The sequence below is a fragment of the Lissotriton helveticus genome, chromosome 7 (genome assembly GCF_964261635.1).
Source record: "Lissotriton helveticus chromosome 7, aLisHel1.1, whole genome shotgun sequence".
NCBI lineage: Eukaryota > Metazoa > Chordata > Amphibia > Caudata > Salamandridae > Lissotriton > Lissotriton helveticus.
Window position 1 is genome coordinate 193,094,909 of NC_136068.1, and position 16,146 is coordinate 193,111,054.

Consider the following 16,146-nt stretch of genomic DNA (forward strand, 5'->3'; position numbering starts at 1 on the left):
TGGATCGGTGGTTCCATGTGGGAGGATTTACGCTCTTACCGAGCCAGAGAATGACCATCTTCGGAAATATTTGGATAAGTACCTTGCTTTGGGATTCATACGTCCTTCCAATTCTCCAGCGGCCTCCCCATTATTTTTTATCTCGAAAGCCAATGGGGAATTGAGAACGTGTATCGATTTTAGGGCCCTGAACTCAATCACCATAAGGAACCAATATCCGTTGCCGCTGATTTCAGTGCTTCTGGAACAGGTAAAAGGAGCGGTAATCTTTACGAAACTCGATTTGCGTGGAGCATACCATCTGGTAAGAATGCGTCATGGAGATGAATGGAAGACGGCTTTCAAGACGCGGTATGGCTTATTTGAATATTTGGTGATGCCCTTTGGGCTATGCAATGCGCCAGCCGCTTTCCAATTCTTCCTGAATGACGTCTTAAGGGAGTACCTGGATAAAATCGTGGTAGTATATATAGACGATATATTGATATACTCCACTCAGGAAGATCAACATATTCAACATGTCAGCCTTATTCTTCAAGCCTTAAGGAAACATCATTTGTTTTGTAAGATCAGCAAGTGCGAATTCCACACGTCCTCAGTGGAGTTTTTAGGGGTGATGCTAACTCCCTACGGTCAAGAAATGGCCGACAGAAAGGTGAAGGCGATCTCCGAGTGGCCCAGTCCCAAAAATGTGAAGGACATTCAATGTTTTATGGGTTTCGCTAATTTCTATAGAAGATTTATATCCAACTTTTCTGATAAGGCATCGCCTCTTACCCATTTAACCAAGAAGACGGTACAATTCGTGTGGACTGAAGAATCTCAAGAAGCATTTGATGTGTTAAAAGCAGCGTTCATCTCAGCTCCCATTCTGATTCATGCAAATCCGGCACTTCCTTTCATCGTGGAAGCAGACGCTTCTGATGTGGCCATGGGAGCGGTGTTATCCCAAAGAAATGGTGAGACAGGACAGTTACATCCGGTGGCATATATGTCTAAGAAGTTTAATCATGCAGAGCAGAATTATACCATCACGGAAAAAGAGCTTCTAGCCATCAAAGAGGCTTTTGGCGAGTGGAGACACTGGTTGATGGGAGCACGCCATGTCATTACTGTATATACCGACCATCGTAACTTGCAGTACCTGCGTACGGTACGTCTCCTGACCCCTCGGCTTTTACGGTGGATGACGTTCTTTGAGGAGTATCATTTCATCGTAACCTTTCGCCCAGGGAGTCAGAACAAAAAGGCAGATGCGTTATCCCGACAGGATTCTACCCTCTGTTCTGAGACTGCCACAGAGAGAGCTATATTTGAAGAACACAGGGTCATAGGAGTATTGCATACTGAACGTTTTTTGTATGATACAAAGAAAGGCTATCTAACGTTTCAATGGAGAGAGTGGGTGAAATACCATCCGGAGTGGATAAAGAAACAAGGAGTATACATGAAGGGGGTTCAAATGCTGTTACCCACGTTGGCCCTGAGACGTATGGCGTTCCAGTGGTGTCATTCGGATCCAAGTGCAGGACATCATGGCAGAGAGAAAACCGTTGAAAAAATCTTGAGACATTTTTGGTGGCCTTCAGTGCGAAAGGATGTTCCTGATTGGGTCAAAGAATGTGTGGTATGTGCCCAGAATAAACCGTTAACGGGAAAACCTCAAGGGTTGTTACAGCCTCTTCCCACGCCAGAAATACCTTGGGAAAACATTTCTGTGGATTTTATAGTGGGTTTACCTTCTGATGTGGGACATACTGTTATCTTGGTGATCACAGACTACTTGACAAAGTTGGGTCACTTTGTTGCCTGCAAGACCCTTCCTACAGCTGGCCAATTGTCCATTATCCTATTGAAAAACATTGTGAGATTGCATGGATTGCCGAAGGTGATCGTTTCAGATAGGGGCTCACAATTTACAGCCAAATTTTGGACAGCATGGTGTAAGGCGTTGCACATTTCTTCTGCATTATCAACCAGTTTCCATCCCCAAACGGATGGCCAGACTGAACGTTTGAATCGAACTTTGAAGCAGTATCTGAGAAGTTACGTCAACAGTAACACGGATCAGTGGGTTGAATGGCTTTGGTTGGCAGAGATCGCCTATAATAATGCACTTCACTGTTCCACTAAACATACACCTTTCTACAGCACATATGGTTTCCATCCTAGATTCATCCCTTTCAGTTCTCCTGTTAGGGGTGACCATGTTCCCGAAGTGAAAGACAGGATAATCAATATCCAGAAGGTGATAGTAAATACTAGAAAACATCTTGTGCAAGCTAAGTTGGTGTATAAAAGTCAAGCTGACAAACATCGTGTAAGGGGTCCGGAGTACAAGAGAGGGGATCTAGTGTGGTTGTCCACAAGGAATATCAGATTTAGGAGATACAGCGTTTTTAACCCTCGCTATATTGGTCCCTTTTCAGTGGTCAGACATGTCAATCCTGTGGCTGTTCGTCTTGCTTTGCCCTCACACATGAAAATTTACCCTGTATTTCATGTCTCTTTGTTGAAGTCAGCTGCTGGACATTCTTGTGTCAAACCTTCCTCTGTTTGGGTGGATTAGGGGGAAGAATATGAGGTTGCGAGGATTTTGGACTCCAAGGTGAGTCGTGCGAAGTTGTGGTTTCTGATTGCTTGGAAGGGGTTTGGGATTGAGGAGAATTCTTGGGAACCTGCTAGGAGTGTGCACGCCCCGAGGCTGGTTGCTGCCTTTTATCGACGGTATCCTGATAGGCCTTGTGCCTGTCTTTGCCCTTCGGAGGGGGGATGTACTGTTAGGGGGCATTGATGCATCTTAGGGCACAGACGGCGATATCCTGGACACAGACTACATTTCCCGGCACTGAGTGCGCCGCGCATGACGTGTTCGGATTGTATCCGGGTCACGTGGGCAGAAGAGCATATTGCCGGTGAAGACTAGCGGAATGGTGCCGATTATTCTTGCTTCGCGGTTCCGTGCGTTAGATGAAGTTCCTGGTGCGGTAAGGGTGAAGTTCACCAAGGATTCCGATATATTACCCTTTTCTTCAGTTGGCAACGGAGAAAGATCCGGTCTTGGATTGGATGCGCCAGGGCATATTTGTTATATTAGACTGTGCACTCTGAAAACTAAGTTTGGCAGTCACGATATCACATCAGTAGACTTGTATTTTGAAAACCTTTGAGACTGCTCTGGTGAATGCGATATTGCTTTGGAATGTTTTGCTGCATCAGAAGGCTGGTTTAAGACAAACTGAGAAACGTACTTCGGATTTATTTGAATGCCTCCTTTCCCTTCGTTGGCGGGCTTTGCACGACCGGCTGGTCTGTGAGGTTCATGCGAGGGAGAGAATCGTAGAGACAAGTTATGATAAAGACTGATGGCCATTATTGTTAAAGATTGGAAATAAGCTTGTTTATTATTTCGGACCTGTGTGTTAAGACAAGAATTACCTCTATTACGGCATGGTGCACAATGTTATAAGAAACTGAATGTATTAGAGGTTTTGTAGAGAGGAGAAAGTAACTTCAGAGTTTCTCTTCTTTAATCTGTGAGATTTATCACATGGTTAAGGATACATTGAATTTCACGTGAAGTTTCATGTTCTGGTGGCCAAGGTCAGCAAAAGAGTGCTATTGCTACTGGCATTTGTTTTAACCTTTGCTTGATGTTTTCTTTTCTTACATGCAGGAGAGTGTATGGATAAAGAGGTTTCTTTTGGCATGAAAGGTATTTGGGTTTCTGCATCAGTAAGGGTATAGGTTGAGAATTTAGATATTATCCTTACGTATGTTGTTGTTTCAGCTTCATGACCCAAGAAGATACTATATACACGACTTCTGCATCTTGATAATTATATTTTTTCTTTACAGGTTAGTATCGTAGAATAGTGTACGAATATATAGAAAGGAAGGTAATTTAGTGTGTAGCTAATTATTCTTTTGTGTTGTGTCTCCTGACAGATCTCCCTCCCCGCTGTCCCCATCCTTTCCTTCCTTTCTATTCACATCTTCCCTCGCTTAACCATCTATAAGTCTGCTTATTGTATAAGTGCAGATTTAGGGCGGTTGAGAGGTGACATATTGGTCCGGAACACTTCTTTGCTCTGGGCACAGAAGAGAGAGCAGGCCCATTTCTCCAGGGCGGTTATTAGACTGTAGACAGCAGGTTCAGTCCACTTCTGATCATCTTCAGGTGCCGAAGTGTTCTGAAGAGGGTGCCTGGCAGTGCCACATTTATGCCTGGCACAAGCTAGTGGGTATGACGCCTGGGGGTGCTCTAACCAATATGGTAAAGATTTTCCAGGGCTAACCACACTGGCTTTGGGCATTTTCAAGATGGCTGAAGTCTTCAGATACACTAAACATGGGCTCAGGGTGTGTGTGAGCGGGTACACAAGTGTTTGTGTGTGAGCAGAGTATACTAAGGTTACCTTGATTATCTCCCACATCCAACAATAAAATCCAGTTTTAGGCAGTCCTGTACTCCCCAACAAATCTCAGACAGAAGTCTGGTAAAATCATAGCTGCGTTTTCAGCAGCCAGATGGTGGGTACACACAAAGGGCCCGATTATGTCGGGGGCGGAAAGCCAGCCGACAGCTTGTTGGAGGCTTTCCGAACCCACATTGTTGGTTTTCTTCCGACCGCTGTATTACGAAAATGGCGGTCAAAGGAAAACCTGCATTGGAATTAAGCTTCACTTCCGACTGGCTCCTGGAAGGACAAACTCCAAATGGTGGCGGTGCCTGCTCAGTCACAGTCATCTGGATTATGATGTCTCTTTCCCACAACCCTCCAGGTCAGCCTCTCGGACATGGAAAGGCTGCCAGAAAGCAACTTTGTGGGCCTCTAGCAGGGCCCCTCCTCCCTCCTGGCACTCCGCTATGTGGCGCCGCGGCCAGGGCGACTGACGCTGGAATCTGGGGTCCACGGTTCGATCCCCGGCTCCGGCGGCAGGTTAGCCCAGCACCATGTGACTCTGGGCAATAGCTCGCTTAATCTTCCCGACGGCCCCCAGCGCCTAGAGACCCTTACGGGTGATTGTGCGCTTTACAAATGTGGACTTTACTTTATGGGGACTGTGGGGCACCTACGGTGCCCCCTAAACATTCCTGCACCATGTGGCATACACTGCATGGTGCCTGCCCTGTGCAGGGATGTTTTAAAAGTGTATATTTTCTATTGAGGCTGGTGCTGCAACGCGCAGCACAAGACAATAGAAAAATACACTTTCCAACCGCCATGAAGGCAGTCGCATCATAATTATGGAAGTGAGATCGCCGACTCCTTGTCGGGCGGTCCGTTTCCGCTAGGATGTTGGTCAGACGCTCATCCAATTGACATTGTAATGAGGGCCAAAGTGTTTTGCCACTGTTTGGAATGTCAAGAAAAACCTAAGCAGATATCTCAAGGAGGATGTGACATTCAGGTAGGATGTGACATTCAAGTAGAACTGGACACTTTAATGTCAAAGACGATACTTACACCATAGTGTTCACCTTAAACTACTTGTGGGAGAGCTCTCCCTCCAATCGGGTAGGTTTTTCGCTGATCAGAAGGACAAAAGGGGAAGTAGGCCCAAGTTTGAGCTACATCTGTCTACGCCAGGAAGGCCCCATTGAAGTGCACTATTGGTTTGGCACAGCCCCAGTCCCTACTGTCAAGGAGAGGACAATTCCTCCCCACACACAAGGTCCTTTGTCCCTGTCCTGAGAACAGGTCACGCCTCACCACAGGGGAGCCATCAAGCTGACAAGTGACATCTAAATACTTACAAAAAGGCATGAAGAGGCTTTTCTAAAGTACCTTTTCTGTAACAGATAAAATCCAATTTAATGGTAAGGTTGAATTGATCTATTAAAAATTTGGGTCGTTGAAATATTTCTCTAGCAGTTTCTTAGGAGGAGATAACATTAAACAAGTTACTTACTTCCGGTGACCCCTTATTTGGTAGAGATTATATCTAGCTGCAGATTCCTTGCCATAAAATTTCCCCTGCGTCAGACTGGATCTGGAAGATTTTTCATGACCAGTACACCTTCGCACTGGTAGGTGGCGTTATTGGCAGTGGCATCGTCCTCACCGAAAGGGACATTCACAACACCTATATAGGTGCCACTTACGCACGCGGACGTCTGTTTCTTTTCACGACTTTCCATGCCAGAAGTGCAAAGCCATGAACACGGATCACTGGTGTGGAAACTCGGGCCCTGAAAGGGATAAGCCCCATCCCTAGAAATCCGTTCGCAGTGCGGTATGGAATCTGCGGCTAGGTATAGTCGCAACCAGATAAGGCATTACCCAAGGTAAGTAACTTGTTAGTCTGACCGAGAACTTTAGCCTCAGATTCTTTACCTTAGTATAGATCGCAAGCAACACCATCCCCGGTGGTGGGTCTGCAGACCAATTTCAAACAAGGAAGTCCTGCAGGACGGAACAGGCAAAGTGTCCAGACAGTAATGTTTGGTGAACTTGTGCGGTGAAGCTTGTGTAGCTGCCTGGCAGATGTCCAAGACTGGCTGCTAAGATGACGTTACAGACTTGGTTAGGAAGGTCAAAGGATATCAACTGGTGCTGCTCAATCTCCAAGCAAGAAGGTGGAGACGGGACAGGTTTGCTTGAGGACCCACCCTTGCTGCGACAGAAATCCTCCCAAAGGGGCTGCCTGATCAGAGGATCGATGGCCATGCTCAGAATACCAGACTCTCTATGCCCAATCCGGAACCACAGGATGGCTTGCGCCCTAACTTTTTTGATCTTCTTGAGAACTCTGGGCAGGAGTGCCATGGCAGAAAGGAATATAGGAGGCCTGTGTTGCACTCAAGATGAAAAGCTACTCCAAGCAAGAGTCGCTTTGTAAACTTCAAAGGGTTAAACTGCTGACATTGCGCCTTCTCGGCAGAGGCAAACCGATCTAACTAAGGCTCGTCTCACTGTTGAAAGAGACCTTGTGCCACCTTCGGCTGGTGAAGCCATTTGGGATCCTCTAGTCATCGACCGTGTAGTTTGTCCAATCTGGCATTCAGAAAGCCCCATGTGTTGAACCACTAGGGATATGCCCTGCTGATCCAGCCATGTCCAGACATGCAGGACCTATTGACAAAAGGATCCACAACCCCACCAGTTTGTTTAAGTACCCCATGACAGTGGTGTTGTCTGTGAGAATCTGCACAAGCCATTCCCTTGATGTAAGGTAAAGCTGCTTTTAATGCAAGTCGGATCGCATGGAGTTCCAGCAGGTTCATGTGCAGTCCTCTAATCTCCACCTCTCCCAGATGGCCTCCCCATCCCAGGAGTAACGCATGTCACTACTGTGAGATTGGTTTGGGAAAAGGTGAGGGGTCTACCTCTGACCCGATCATGGGTCGTGAGCTACCACTGCAGAGCTTTCACAGTTCTCTCCGAGATCTGGACCATGTTGGAAAGGTTCCCCTGATGCTATGCCCATTAAAACTTCAGTTCTGACTGCAGAGTCCGCATATGCCATCGGACATGAGTTACAAGCAGGATGCACATGGCCAAAAGTTCCAACAGACTCAGGGTCTGCTTCACCAAAATCCAGGATAGCGGGTGCAACATGGGTATCGGAGACTAAATATTCTGGACTCACCGCTAAGGACAATAAGTTCACAACTGCACCGTGTCCAGAACAGCTCCATTAAAAGGAAGCGCTGAGAGGGAGTCAGGTGTGACTTCGGCATGTTGATAGTGAACCCCATCGAGTGCGGGAGGTTCGCCGTAGTCTGGAGGTGGGAGATGACCAAATAAGACGAGGCCACCTTTAACAGCATGTCGTCGAGATAAGGGCAGACTGACACCCCTGATCTCCGCAGATGAACTGAAACCACCGCCATTGTTTTCATGAACACTGGTGGGGTGTTGGGAAGGACAAAAGGGAGCACGGTAAACTGAAAGTGCTTGTGGCTCACTGTGAACCACAGGCAAAGACAATCGGAAGGCAGGATGGGAATGTGGAAATAGGCGTCCTGCAAGTCCAAAGCTACCATCCAGTCTCCTCGGTCCAGGGCAGACAGGACCAGAGATATCGTGAGCATTTAGAATTTTTTCTTCTTGAGGAAGTATTGGAGGGCCCGCAGGTCTAGAAAGGATGACGGCATCTGTCCTTTTTGGGGACCAGAAAGTAGTGGGAATAGCAACCACAGCCCTCTTCTGGAACCCTCGCTATAGCTCCCTTGGCCAAGAGAGCTGTGACTTCCTTTCGGAGAAGGGATAGATGATCCTTTGTCAGTTGGTCGCCAGATGGTGGCATGGAGAAAGGGGTCGTCATGAAGGGAAGGGCTCAAACCAGAAAGACCCGCAGGACGAGTTGGCAAAATGGCCCTCCCAGCGAACTGAACTATCCAAGCAATAAAGCTTCATGACTGTGCGGAGGGGCACCCACATGACTGCCTGGCAAGTGTCTAGGACAAGGATTCTGCATGCAAACTCAGTGGTAACAGCTTTGGCCCTGGTAGAATGAGCACACAGCATTTTGGCCAAAGCATAGCATATCTTAAACCAGAGCACAATCCTACAGGAGATGGTTCTCTTGTGCACTGCATTGCTCAGCTCCAGAGAACCTAACAGAAAGATAATCATCATCCTGATTGTCTTTGGTGTGACCTATGTAAAAGCTCAGGGCTCTCTTGGGGCCCAAGTGATGAAGTCTCTTATCCTCAGAGGGGTTGGTGGAGCATAGGATGCCGGCAGAGTGATTGGTTGACTGACGTCGAACGGCGTCACAACTTTCAGCAGGAAGAATGCCAGTGTCCGCAGAACCAGTTTGTCTAGGGAAATAGGTAGTGTAAGGCGGAATGACACAAAAAGCCTGAAGCTCACTCACATGAAGAGCCGAATTGACTGTAATGAGAAACATGGTCTTTAAAGTAAGGAGCCGTAGGGGACAGCTATGAAGGGACTCGAACAGGTCAGATAAGTCAGGACCAGATGGAGGTCCCACTGGGGCATGACAAAAGGAGAAGGGTGAAATGTTTTGCAGCCCTTTAAAAAAAAAAAAGCATCACAACTGGCGATTTAAACAAAGAGGGCTGATCAGGCAACACTAAAGTCCTAGAGGGCCAAAATATAACCCATAACTGTGCTCAGAGCAAAGCCTTGCAGGGCAAGAGACAGAACAAATAACAAAATCTGACTGCTTGGCATGAAGTGGGCCAATCTGGCAAATGGTGCACCAAAGCATAAATTTGTCCCAATGACCGGTGTATGCAGAATTAGTCTGGCTGACAAGAGGACATCAACCATCTCCAGAGGAAGCTCAAAAGTTTTCTGCTGTCACCACTCAATCTCCAGGTACGAAGGTAGAGGCTCTGGGGGTTGGTGCAGCACCTGCCCCTCCTATTGAGAGGGGACGTCTACCCTGTGAGGGAGACAGAGCAGGAAAAGGAAAGAGGACCGGGGGTTCAAAACAAATATACCCCCTTAGAGTTCAACATGTTTCTGCCTTCAGTTGACTCCAACCGGAGTGCATAGGCATTCTTCAGGACCACTAGAAAGATCAAGTCACTCTGCAATCAATCATGAAACACATCAGATGATGTACTGGCCGTCAATGTGTAGAGCTGTGACAAGGATAGGTGATTAGTACACCATCTCCATCTGGATATAACAAAAATAGTGAATAAAAAGTCATCCTGTGTAACTCTAGTGCAGCTGGAGTGTCCCAGTGTACACTCTTGTTTTACCCCCTAAAACAATGTGTGATATGGATGTGAGAGCCAAAGCTAAGCTACCCGATATATGGGTGATTGTTACCTCTCCTCAGCCATATGGTACCCCACAGCAGTCTTGGCTTAAAGACTGAAACACAGAGAAAAGGGAAAAGGGAAAATTGGAGTATTGTGTAGCCAGACAGAATACTAGTATAATTTACTCAATCTAGCAAGGGACAAAACGCCCTTTTCACGGCTCTACACATTGACTGCCAGATAATCCATCTGATGCCATTTCACGATTGATGCAGAGTGACTTGATCTTTCTACTGGTCCTGAAGAATGCCTATGAACTCGGTTTGAAGTCAACTGAAGGCAGAAACAGGTTGACCTCTAAGGGGCTATGTTTGTTTTGAACTCCCAGTCCTCTTCTCTTAACCCTATCCAGGGGTACCACTGAATAGAATTATTGGGTCATGTGAGATAGTTTTTACTTTTCACATATCTCCTTTGCACTCTGCCCCTCATTCACGTATCTCATTGGTGTTCCCCATTGAAAACACCTTAGGTCCTCTCCACCGATCTCCTTCAGAGGGGAGTTGTGGCCCACACCTAGGTCCTTGCGGCCCTGGTGTGAGGAGGGAGCCCCATGATAAAGCATGTCACTTTCAGGTGAGTGAGGGTTCTCTTTCCTTAAAAAAATAATACTTTTCCTCAAACCATTCCCCCTAGATCTTTGAGATCCTATCTTTCGTGAGTTCTATGAATTGTTAGGGAAAGATACGCTCTTACCTGGAGTTTCTCCTGTAGATCCTAAGTGTGATTTTGGTTTAGTAGAGGAAAGAGTCCCAGTCCTCACTCTCATTTGTTCCACCGTACTATTAGGTCAGCCTGCCAGTGGTCATCCCTGCACCGGTCATCAAACGACTCCACTCCTTATTAATTCACCTGATGAGACGTATAATTGGACTGCCTAAGAGGTCTGTTAGTGGTGGTATGGGAGCCCCTGATTTTAAAGCCTGTTCCTTGGTGGGTCCGCTGTAGTGGCTGTCCTATTGGCTGGCAGGCCATAACTTGACTGAAATAGGCTATACACTGCACATACTTAAACTAGGTAAATTACTCCACCTACTCTTCTCAGGGACGCCCCACTCCACAGCCAGTTACTTCACATACCTCTCATACTATGTTACACTACTATACTCCAACATTCTGCCCAAAGTATTCAATCAAATACCTCCCCGGGCACTTTAACAGCAAATAGATTGGCGCCGTAGGAACAGGCCAGGGTTCAGAAGGCTGGAGCCCCCTTCGAGGACCACCATCTGATGAATCACCAAGTCTTTACTCAACCTAATGGCCTACCGGAGTTGCTCTTTTTGACACATGCTAGTATCCTCCCATATGTTAGTGTACACTAGGCACCACTTGGCACCGAACCGGAGGCTCATGAATTTATTCAAGCAATACATATCATGGGGCAAGGTCGCCGCCTAGTTGATTGGCTGTGCCAAGGCTTACGCCTCATATCTTGCTGCCCCATTAACCATCTGCGCACCAAGTGTAAAGAGGACCTCTCCGTCATCCTCCATGACAAATAATGGAACTTAGTCATAGAGTAGCCCAAAAAAAATTCCCGCAACTTCCGTTTCAAATGTATACAATTCGCATTTCTGCACAGAGCTCATCTCGCACCACAAAAACTACATTCTATGTTTCCCACTGCCTCCTCTCACTGTCCCAGCTGCAAAACACAAGATGCAGATTTATTACACATGCTCTGAGCTGGTTTCTCATGGTCTCCTTACTGGGCAGCCATTCAGAACACCTTGGTGGACCTGATGGGGTCTGAACGCTGGGGCACCGCCGAACACGGTCGGCTGGGCTTATACCATAGGTCTAGAGGTTCCAAGGTTATGGCACGTTTCATCGACCTAGCACTCATACTGGTGAAGCGCCTATTGGCAAGGAGCTGGAAGTCCCCTCCCCATGTCTTCAAGTAGAGTGAGGATGTGATGCGTTGGGCCACAGCAGAGAGGTATGAGCGAAGTAGAGAAGAATGCCATGGACTGTGGAAACACCCCATGGCATGGGAGGTTATTTTTGATTCCTTTAAATCCCAAGAGAGCAGCACTGAATAGACTCACCCTATCCTTTCCTTATAAGTACCTATCACTTTGCTCTCCGTGCACAATACACCAGGATGGCCCCTCCTTCGCTGCTATGAAGCGGTGACCGTCAGCACTCATGGGTGGCCCACTGACATGCTCTGCCTTACTCCACTGCTCACCATCAATTCGCTACGTTTTGGTACAAAGACATGACATTCAACCTGTGCACATCGTGATGTCCATCAACATGCGTTTAACCCGCACACCAATATCCTTATTCTGTGCAACGAACAACCACATGACAGTCGTATGATGAGATTTGGGGAGAGGGTGGGGGTTTCATGTTGCGTTTGCATTGATGTGCATCATCCATGCAGGGAGATGGTCTTATTTTCTGCCATAGCTGTTAGCTCTTCATTCATTTGTTCTACATGCCGTTATGTCAACTATGTCAAGTAAATGATCCTTGCCGTTCCAAGTTACAGGTTGCATGTAACATTATATAAAGTTCAGTTAATGTACAATATATAGCCTCTTGTCTGAAGAATGCACATCTTATCGTTTTATGTACGCTTTTCTGGTGACAATTGGAAATGAAATAAAGTTTGGTGACAATTGGAAATGAAATAAAGTTTGCGTTAAGAAAAAACAAACTCAGGGTCCATAGCGACAGATTGCCCATCTCCACTGTCCGTGTCTGGTATTCTCTAGCGAATGAGACGTTTCCCCTCAATAATAAAACTTCCTTCCTCCACCAGGTGTTGTCCTTCCAGCCTGGACTTGTGCAGATGGGTGTGAAGGTTCATTAAGGGAAATGGGTCCGGAGTTGAAGCCAGCATTGGTGCTACCGGGATAGCACCTGGTGGAGTAAAAAATGCAACAGGTGAAATTTGGTCTGGTGCCTATGGTGAAGATTCAGATGGTGAAACGAGAGAATGAGAAATAGTAGTCAAGGGGAGAAAGGGAACAATGGTACCATAGTAAATCCCGCCAGCAGCTGTCTGAATGGTTGCCTATAGGTCCCATGGCGCGTGATGGCTCTCAAGTGGAACAATGGCCCTGCAGGAGACGTCAAACATGTTCAGGAAATAAATAGGATCTGTTCCGGGACAGGAAACTTCAGGTGAGGGGAACACAGTTGAGGCCTGGGTGAGGGAGCCACAGGTGTTTGACTCAAAGGAAAATTCCTGAGGCCCAAGAGAGCACATTCGCAACTAACCTTTCGACGATCAGAACCAAGTGGTTCTGATCGTTGAAAAGTTAGTTTTTCAAGTGCTTTCGCCAGGAGGACTTGGACAATGGTGATGCCGGTGACTGCGTCCTGAGACGAGATTCTTCTGGCAATTCGAAATCCCAAGGTTGGGCCATGATGAGCTTGACTTTATTGGATCCCTTTACGGTGCATGCTCTTGCATGACTTGCACAACTTTGCATCAGTCAGATCCCAGGCACCTGAGACAACATTTTGGGGGGAGGGGGTCAGAACAGGGGTTTGTCTGACAACTTGCACATTACAGTCCCTGAAGGGTTTAATATCTAGCAATTTGGCAGAGGATATCCCTTCACCAAAATTTCTTCTTTAAAACCAACAGGAAAAAGGTGCTTGAAAAAAGGAACATTCAGAGGAGAGCAAATGATGGAACCATGTTGATAGTGTGGTAAAAAGGGATGGATGTCAGTGAGCCAGTTGGGTTTCAGTAAAGACACTGTGCCATTGCTTCCAACACCGAAAAGGTGAGGAATCTGCAAGTAGAAGTATCCATCAGAAACCCAACATTTTCAGGAAGGCAGTTTATCCACAGTGTGATTCCCTTTGATACAGGGAATCATTTGGAGGAAGGCTTCACTGTTTAGTGGTACTAATGCAGGTGGCAGAACCTAGAGTTCAACCTTTAAGTCTCTGCAGATGAGCCCATCGATTGGACTTGGTTGATGTATGCTCGATTGTGGCAGGAGACCTATTACTCAGCAGCATTGCCCCTCTCACTAAGTAACATTTAGCTAGTGAGGTGGATTACTTAGAATGTTCCCTCTTAGATCACGCTCACCAGTGGTTTGGAATATCGGGGAATAGGGATGATCTGTTGGCCGGCATGTTGATTCCAAATCCCTGGCCTACCGTACAGGAGTTCAAAAGATACAGTAAGTTACGTTTTCATGACTTTCCTCTTTTAATAAGGAAATTCCGATCACAAAGCAACCTCTAACCACTTCTTAAAAGTACCAGCTGGGAGCAAAGGCATCTATAGGTCTCTTGGAGCGCTTCAGCTATAGATCATACCGTCTGGAAGGGGTAGTGATGGAACTTGACAAAACGTAAGCAAACCATGAAAGACACTTGTAGATTAAGCAGATCTGTCGGATGTAAAATATTACAAACACTATTCTAACATCATACATCAACAAGGTGGAAAAAGCAGTTAACTTATTTCTTCATGCTATGAAGAAAATCCATCACCCCACTCCCCAAATTCAAGACAGCAGCCCATGAGCAGGTACTGGATTTGAGGAATGCCTCTCTATCATGTATCCACCCCCTAAGTATTCATAGAACCACTCAAAGTAGTTCCCCATTTGGTAAGCATTACCTAATGGACCAAAACACTAATACTTCAAGACCCTTACTGGATCCCCCACATGACCAGAGTGCAACTAAAGATCTGTTGTCTAAACTACAAGGACATTCACATACCTCCCTGATAGATCACCACAGATTGCTGGTATTAATAACACTTAGGAATTGCTTAGGGATAACGTATAAAGTAGTAATAAGCAAGCCCAGGCCCACTACATAAATCATAAACATAAGCATGTACTAAATACTCCGCACAGCATTCCATGTCATGATTGGGACAAACAAGTTGTGCTCTTGCAAGGCTCATTAACGAGGGAAAAGGGGCACGAGACCATACTGGGTGTAAAGGACTTGGTAGGTGAACTGGTGCTTGGGTGTGAAGGGCTTGGTAGGTGAACTGGCGCTTCATCAATGTAAAGGCAATGAGCTTACCTTGCAAGACAGAATATTTCCAAAAGCCGAAAAGGTATCGTACAAGGCTTTATTGTCAATTGACTCATCCAGATTTTTAATGAACACATTTCCAACACCAGATTTCCTAAGCCCTGGATCACGCTGAGACCACATAATTCGAATTGGTCGACCTTTAATCACTTCAAAATTCATGGTGTCCAAAGCACGTTCAGCTGTCATAAATAATATGGCAAGAGTCAATTTAAGAAAAATAAAAAGCACCAGTTAACCACAAAGTGTTCCTGAGGACATTTTCAACAATACAAGTAAGTTTTCAGTTGGGCATTCTAAAAACATGAAATAGTAAAAGATCCCCTGGACAATACTGTCCAACAGTGCACCAGGAGAGGGAAGATCATAATGCCTCTTTCGATGGTCAACTCAGAATGAGAAGTTAGAAAATTGTAACAACAGCAGCATCAAATAAGAAGGCTTAGTACGGCATATCAGGAAACAGGAGTCAATGGGATCTCAGAGAAGGACATAACAAACTTATTGGGGTCTGGTCCAGGAGGATTTGTGCAAACTCAAATTGTGTGCCCATGATGACTGGGACTTCAAAGTTCTTTTGAAGACTCAACAAGCTGTAAACTTTTCAGGGAAATTAGGACACCAACATATGGCTACAATAAGGAGGGTAAGCACAGAGGAAAAGCAAACTAGAAGTATTGCAACATCTCGTACATCTTTTCATAAGGAAAGGAATACATATGTACTGCAGGGAAACTGTTTATTCATTTCAACAATTCTGCATAAGTCGATCAGCTTGATAAGACTTTCAACTGTAACCACCTTACTCATTACTGCCTACATTTTAGTAGCATTGTTTCTTGAAGATGCGCCCATTCATTACTCCTTACGGCCCACCTTCAATACCAGTTTCACAGACAAGTTGCTTTGCTGACTTATTCTTTTGAATTCCGGTCACCATACAGCGGAGGTAATGCTCATCCCAGTTCTCATTAAATTCCTACTTCCTGGTCTTTATTCGTTTTTTAAACTGGACTACCTTAAATTTTTCTAGGCTTACTGAGTACCAGTTATCCCACTGCAAGTACCCAAGCCCAATGCTAAACATATTAGTTTTTTTTTTTTCACTGGATGCCAGTACCTTAATCCTTTCTGTGTTTTTATCCGGTAGCCTTAGTGCACGTTCCCATTTAATATGCCATCACATCAGCTTTTGTAAATCAATTTCTCTGTCTTCCCCTCGTTATTGTAATCAGTTGGCAAAACCCTTTTAGAAGTTACAATCCTTTGCCACTTCTTTCAATACCTTTTTCCCTAAACCAATCGTTTCTGGTTCCTTTCTCTAGACCTTGGTGCTCAGATTCTCATTATATTAACCTGTA

At 45.8% G+C, this 16,146-nt stretch overlaps 1 protein-coding gene across 2 annotated transcripts in view; it reads right to left on the reverse strand.

Moving 5' to 3' along the window:
* Nucleotides 1-16,146, reverse strand: part of LOC144768339 (embryonic polyadenylate-binding protein-like) — a 573,566-nt gene that overhangs the window by 441,211 nt on the left and 116,209 nt on the right. Inside the window, exon 3 of one of the 2 annotated variants that reach the window (XM_078651918.1) lies at nucleotides 14,774-14,967. The exons of the other annotated variant lie outside the window; for it this stretch is intronic. Coding sequence (XP_078508044.1) covers nucleotides 14,774-14,967 — 194 coding nt within the window. The remainder of the gene's footprint in view (nucleotides 1-14,773; nucleotides 14,968-16,146) is intronic. 2 annotated transcript variants of the gene reach the window in all.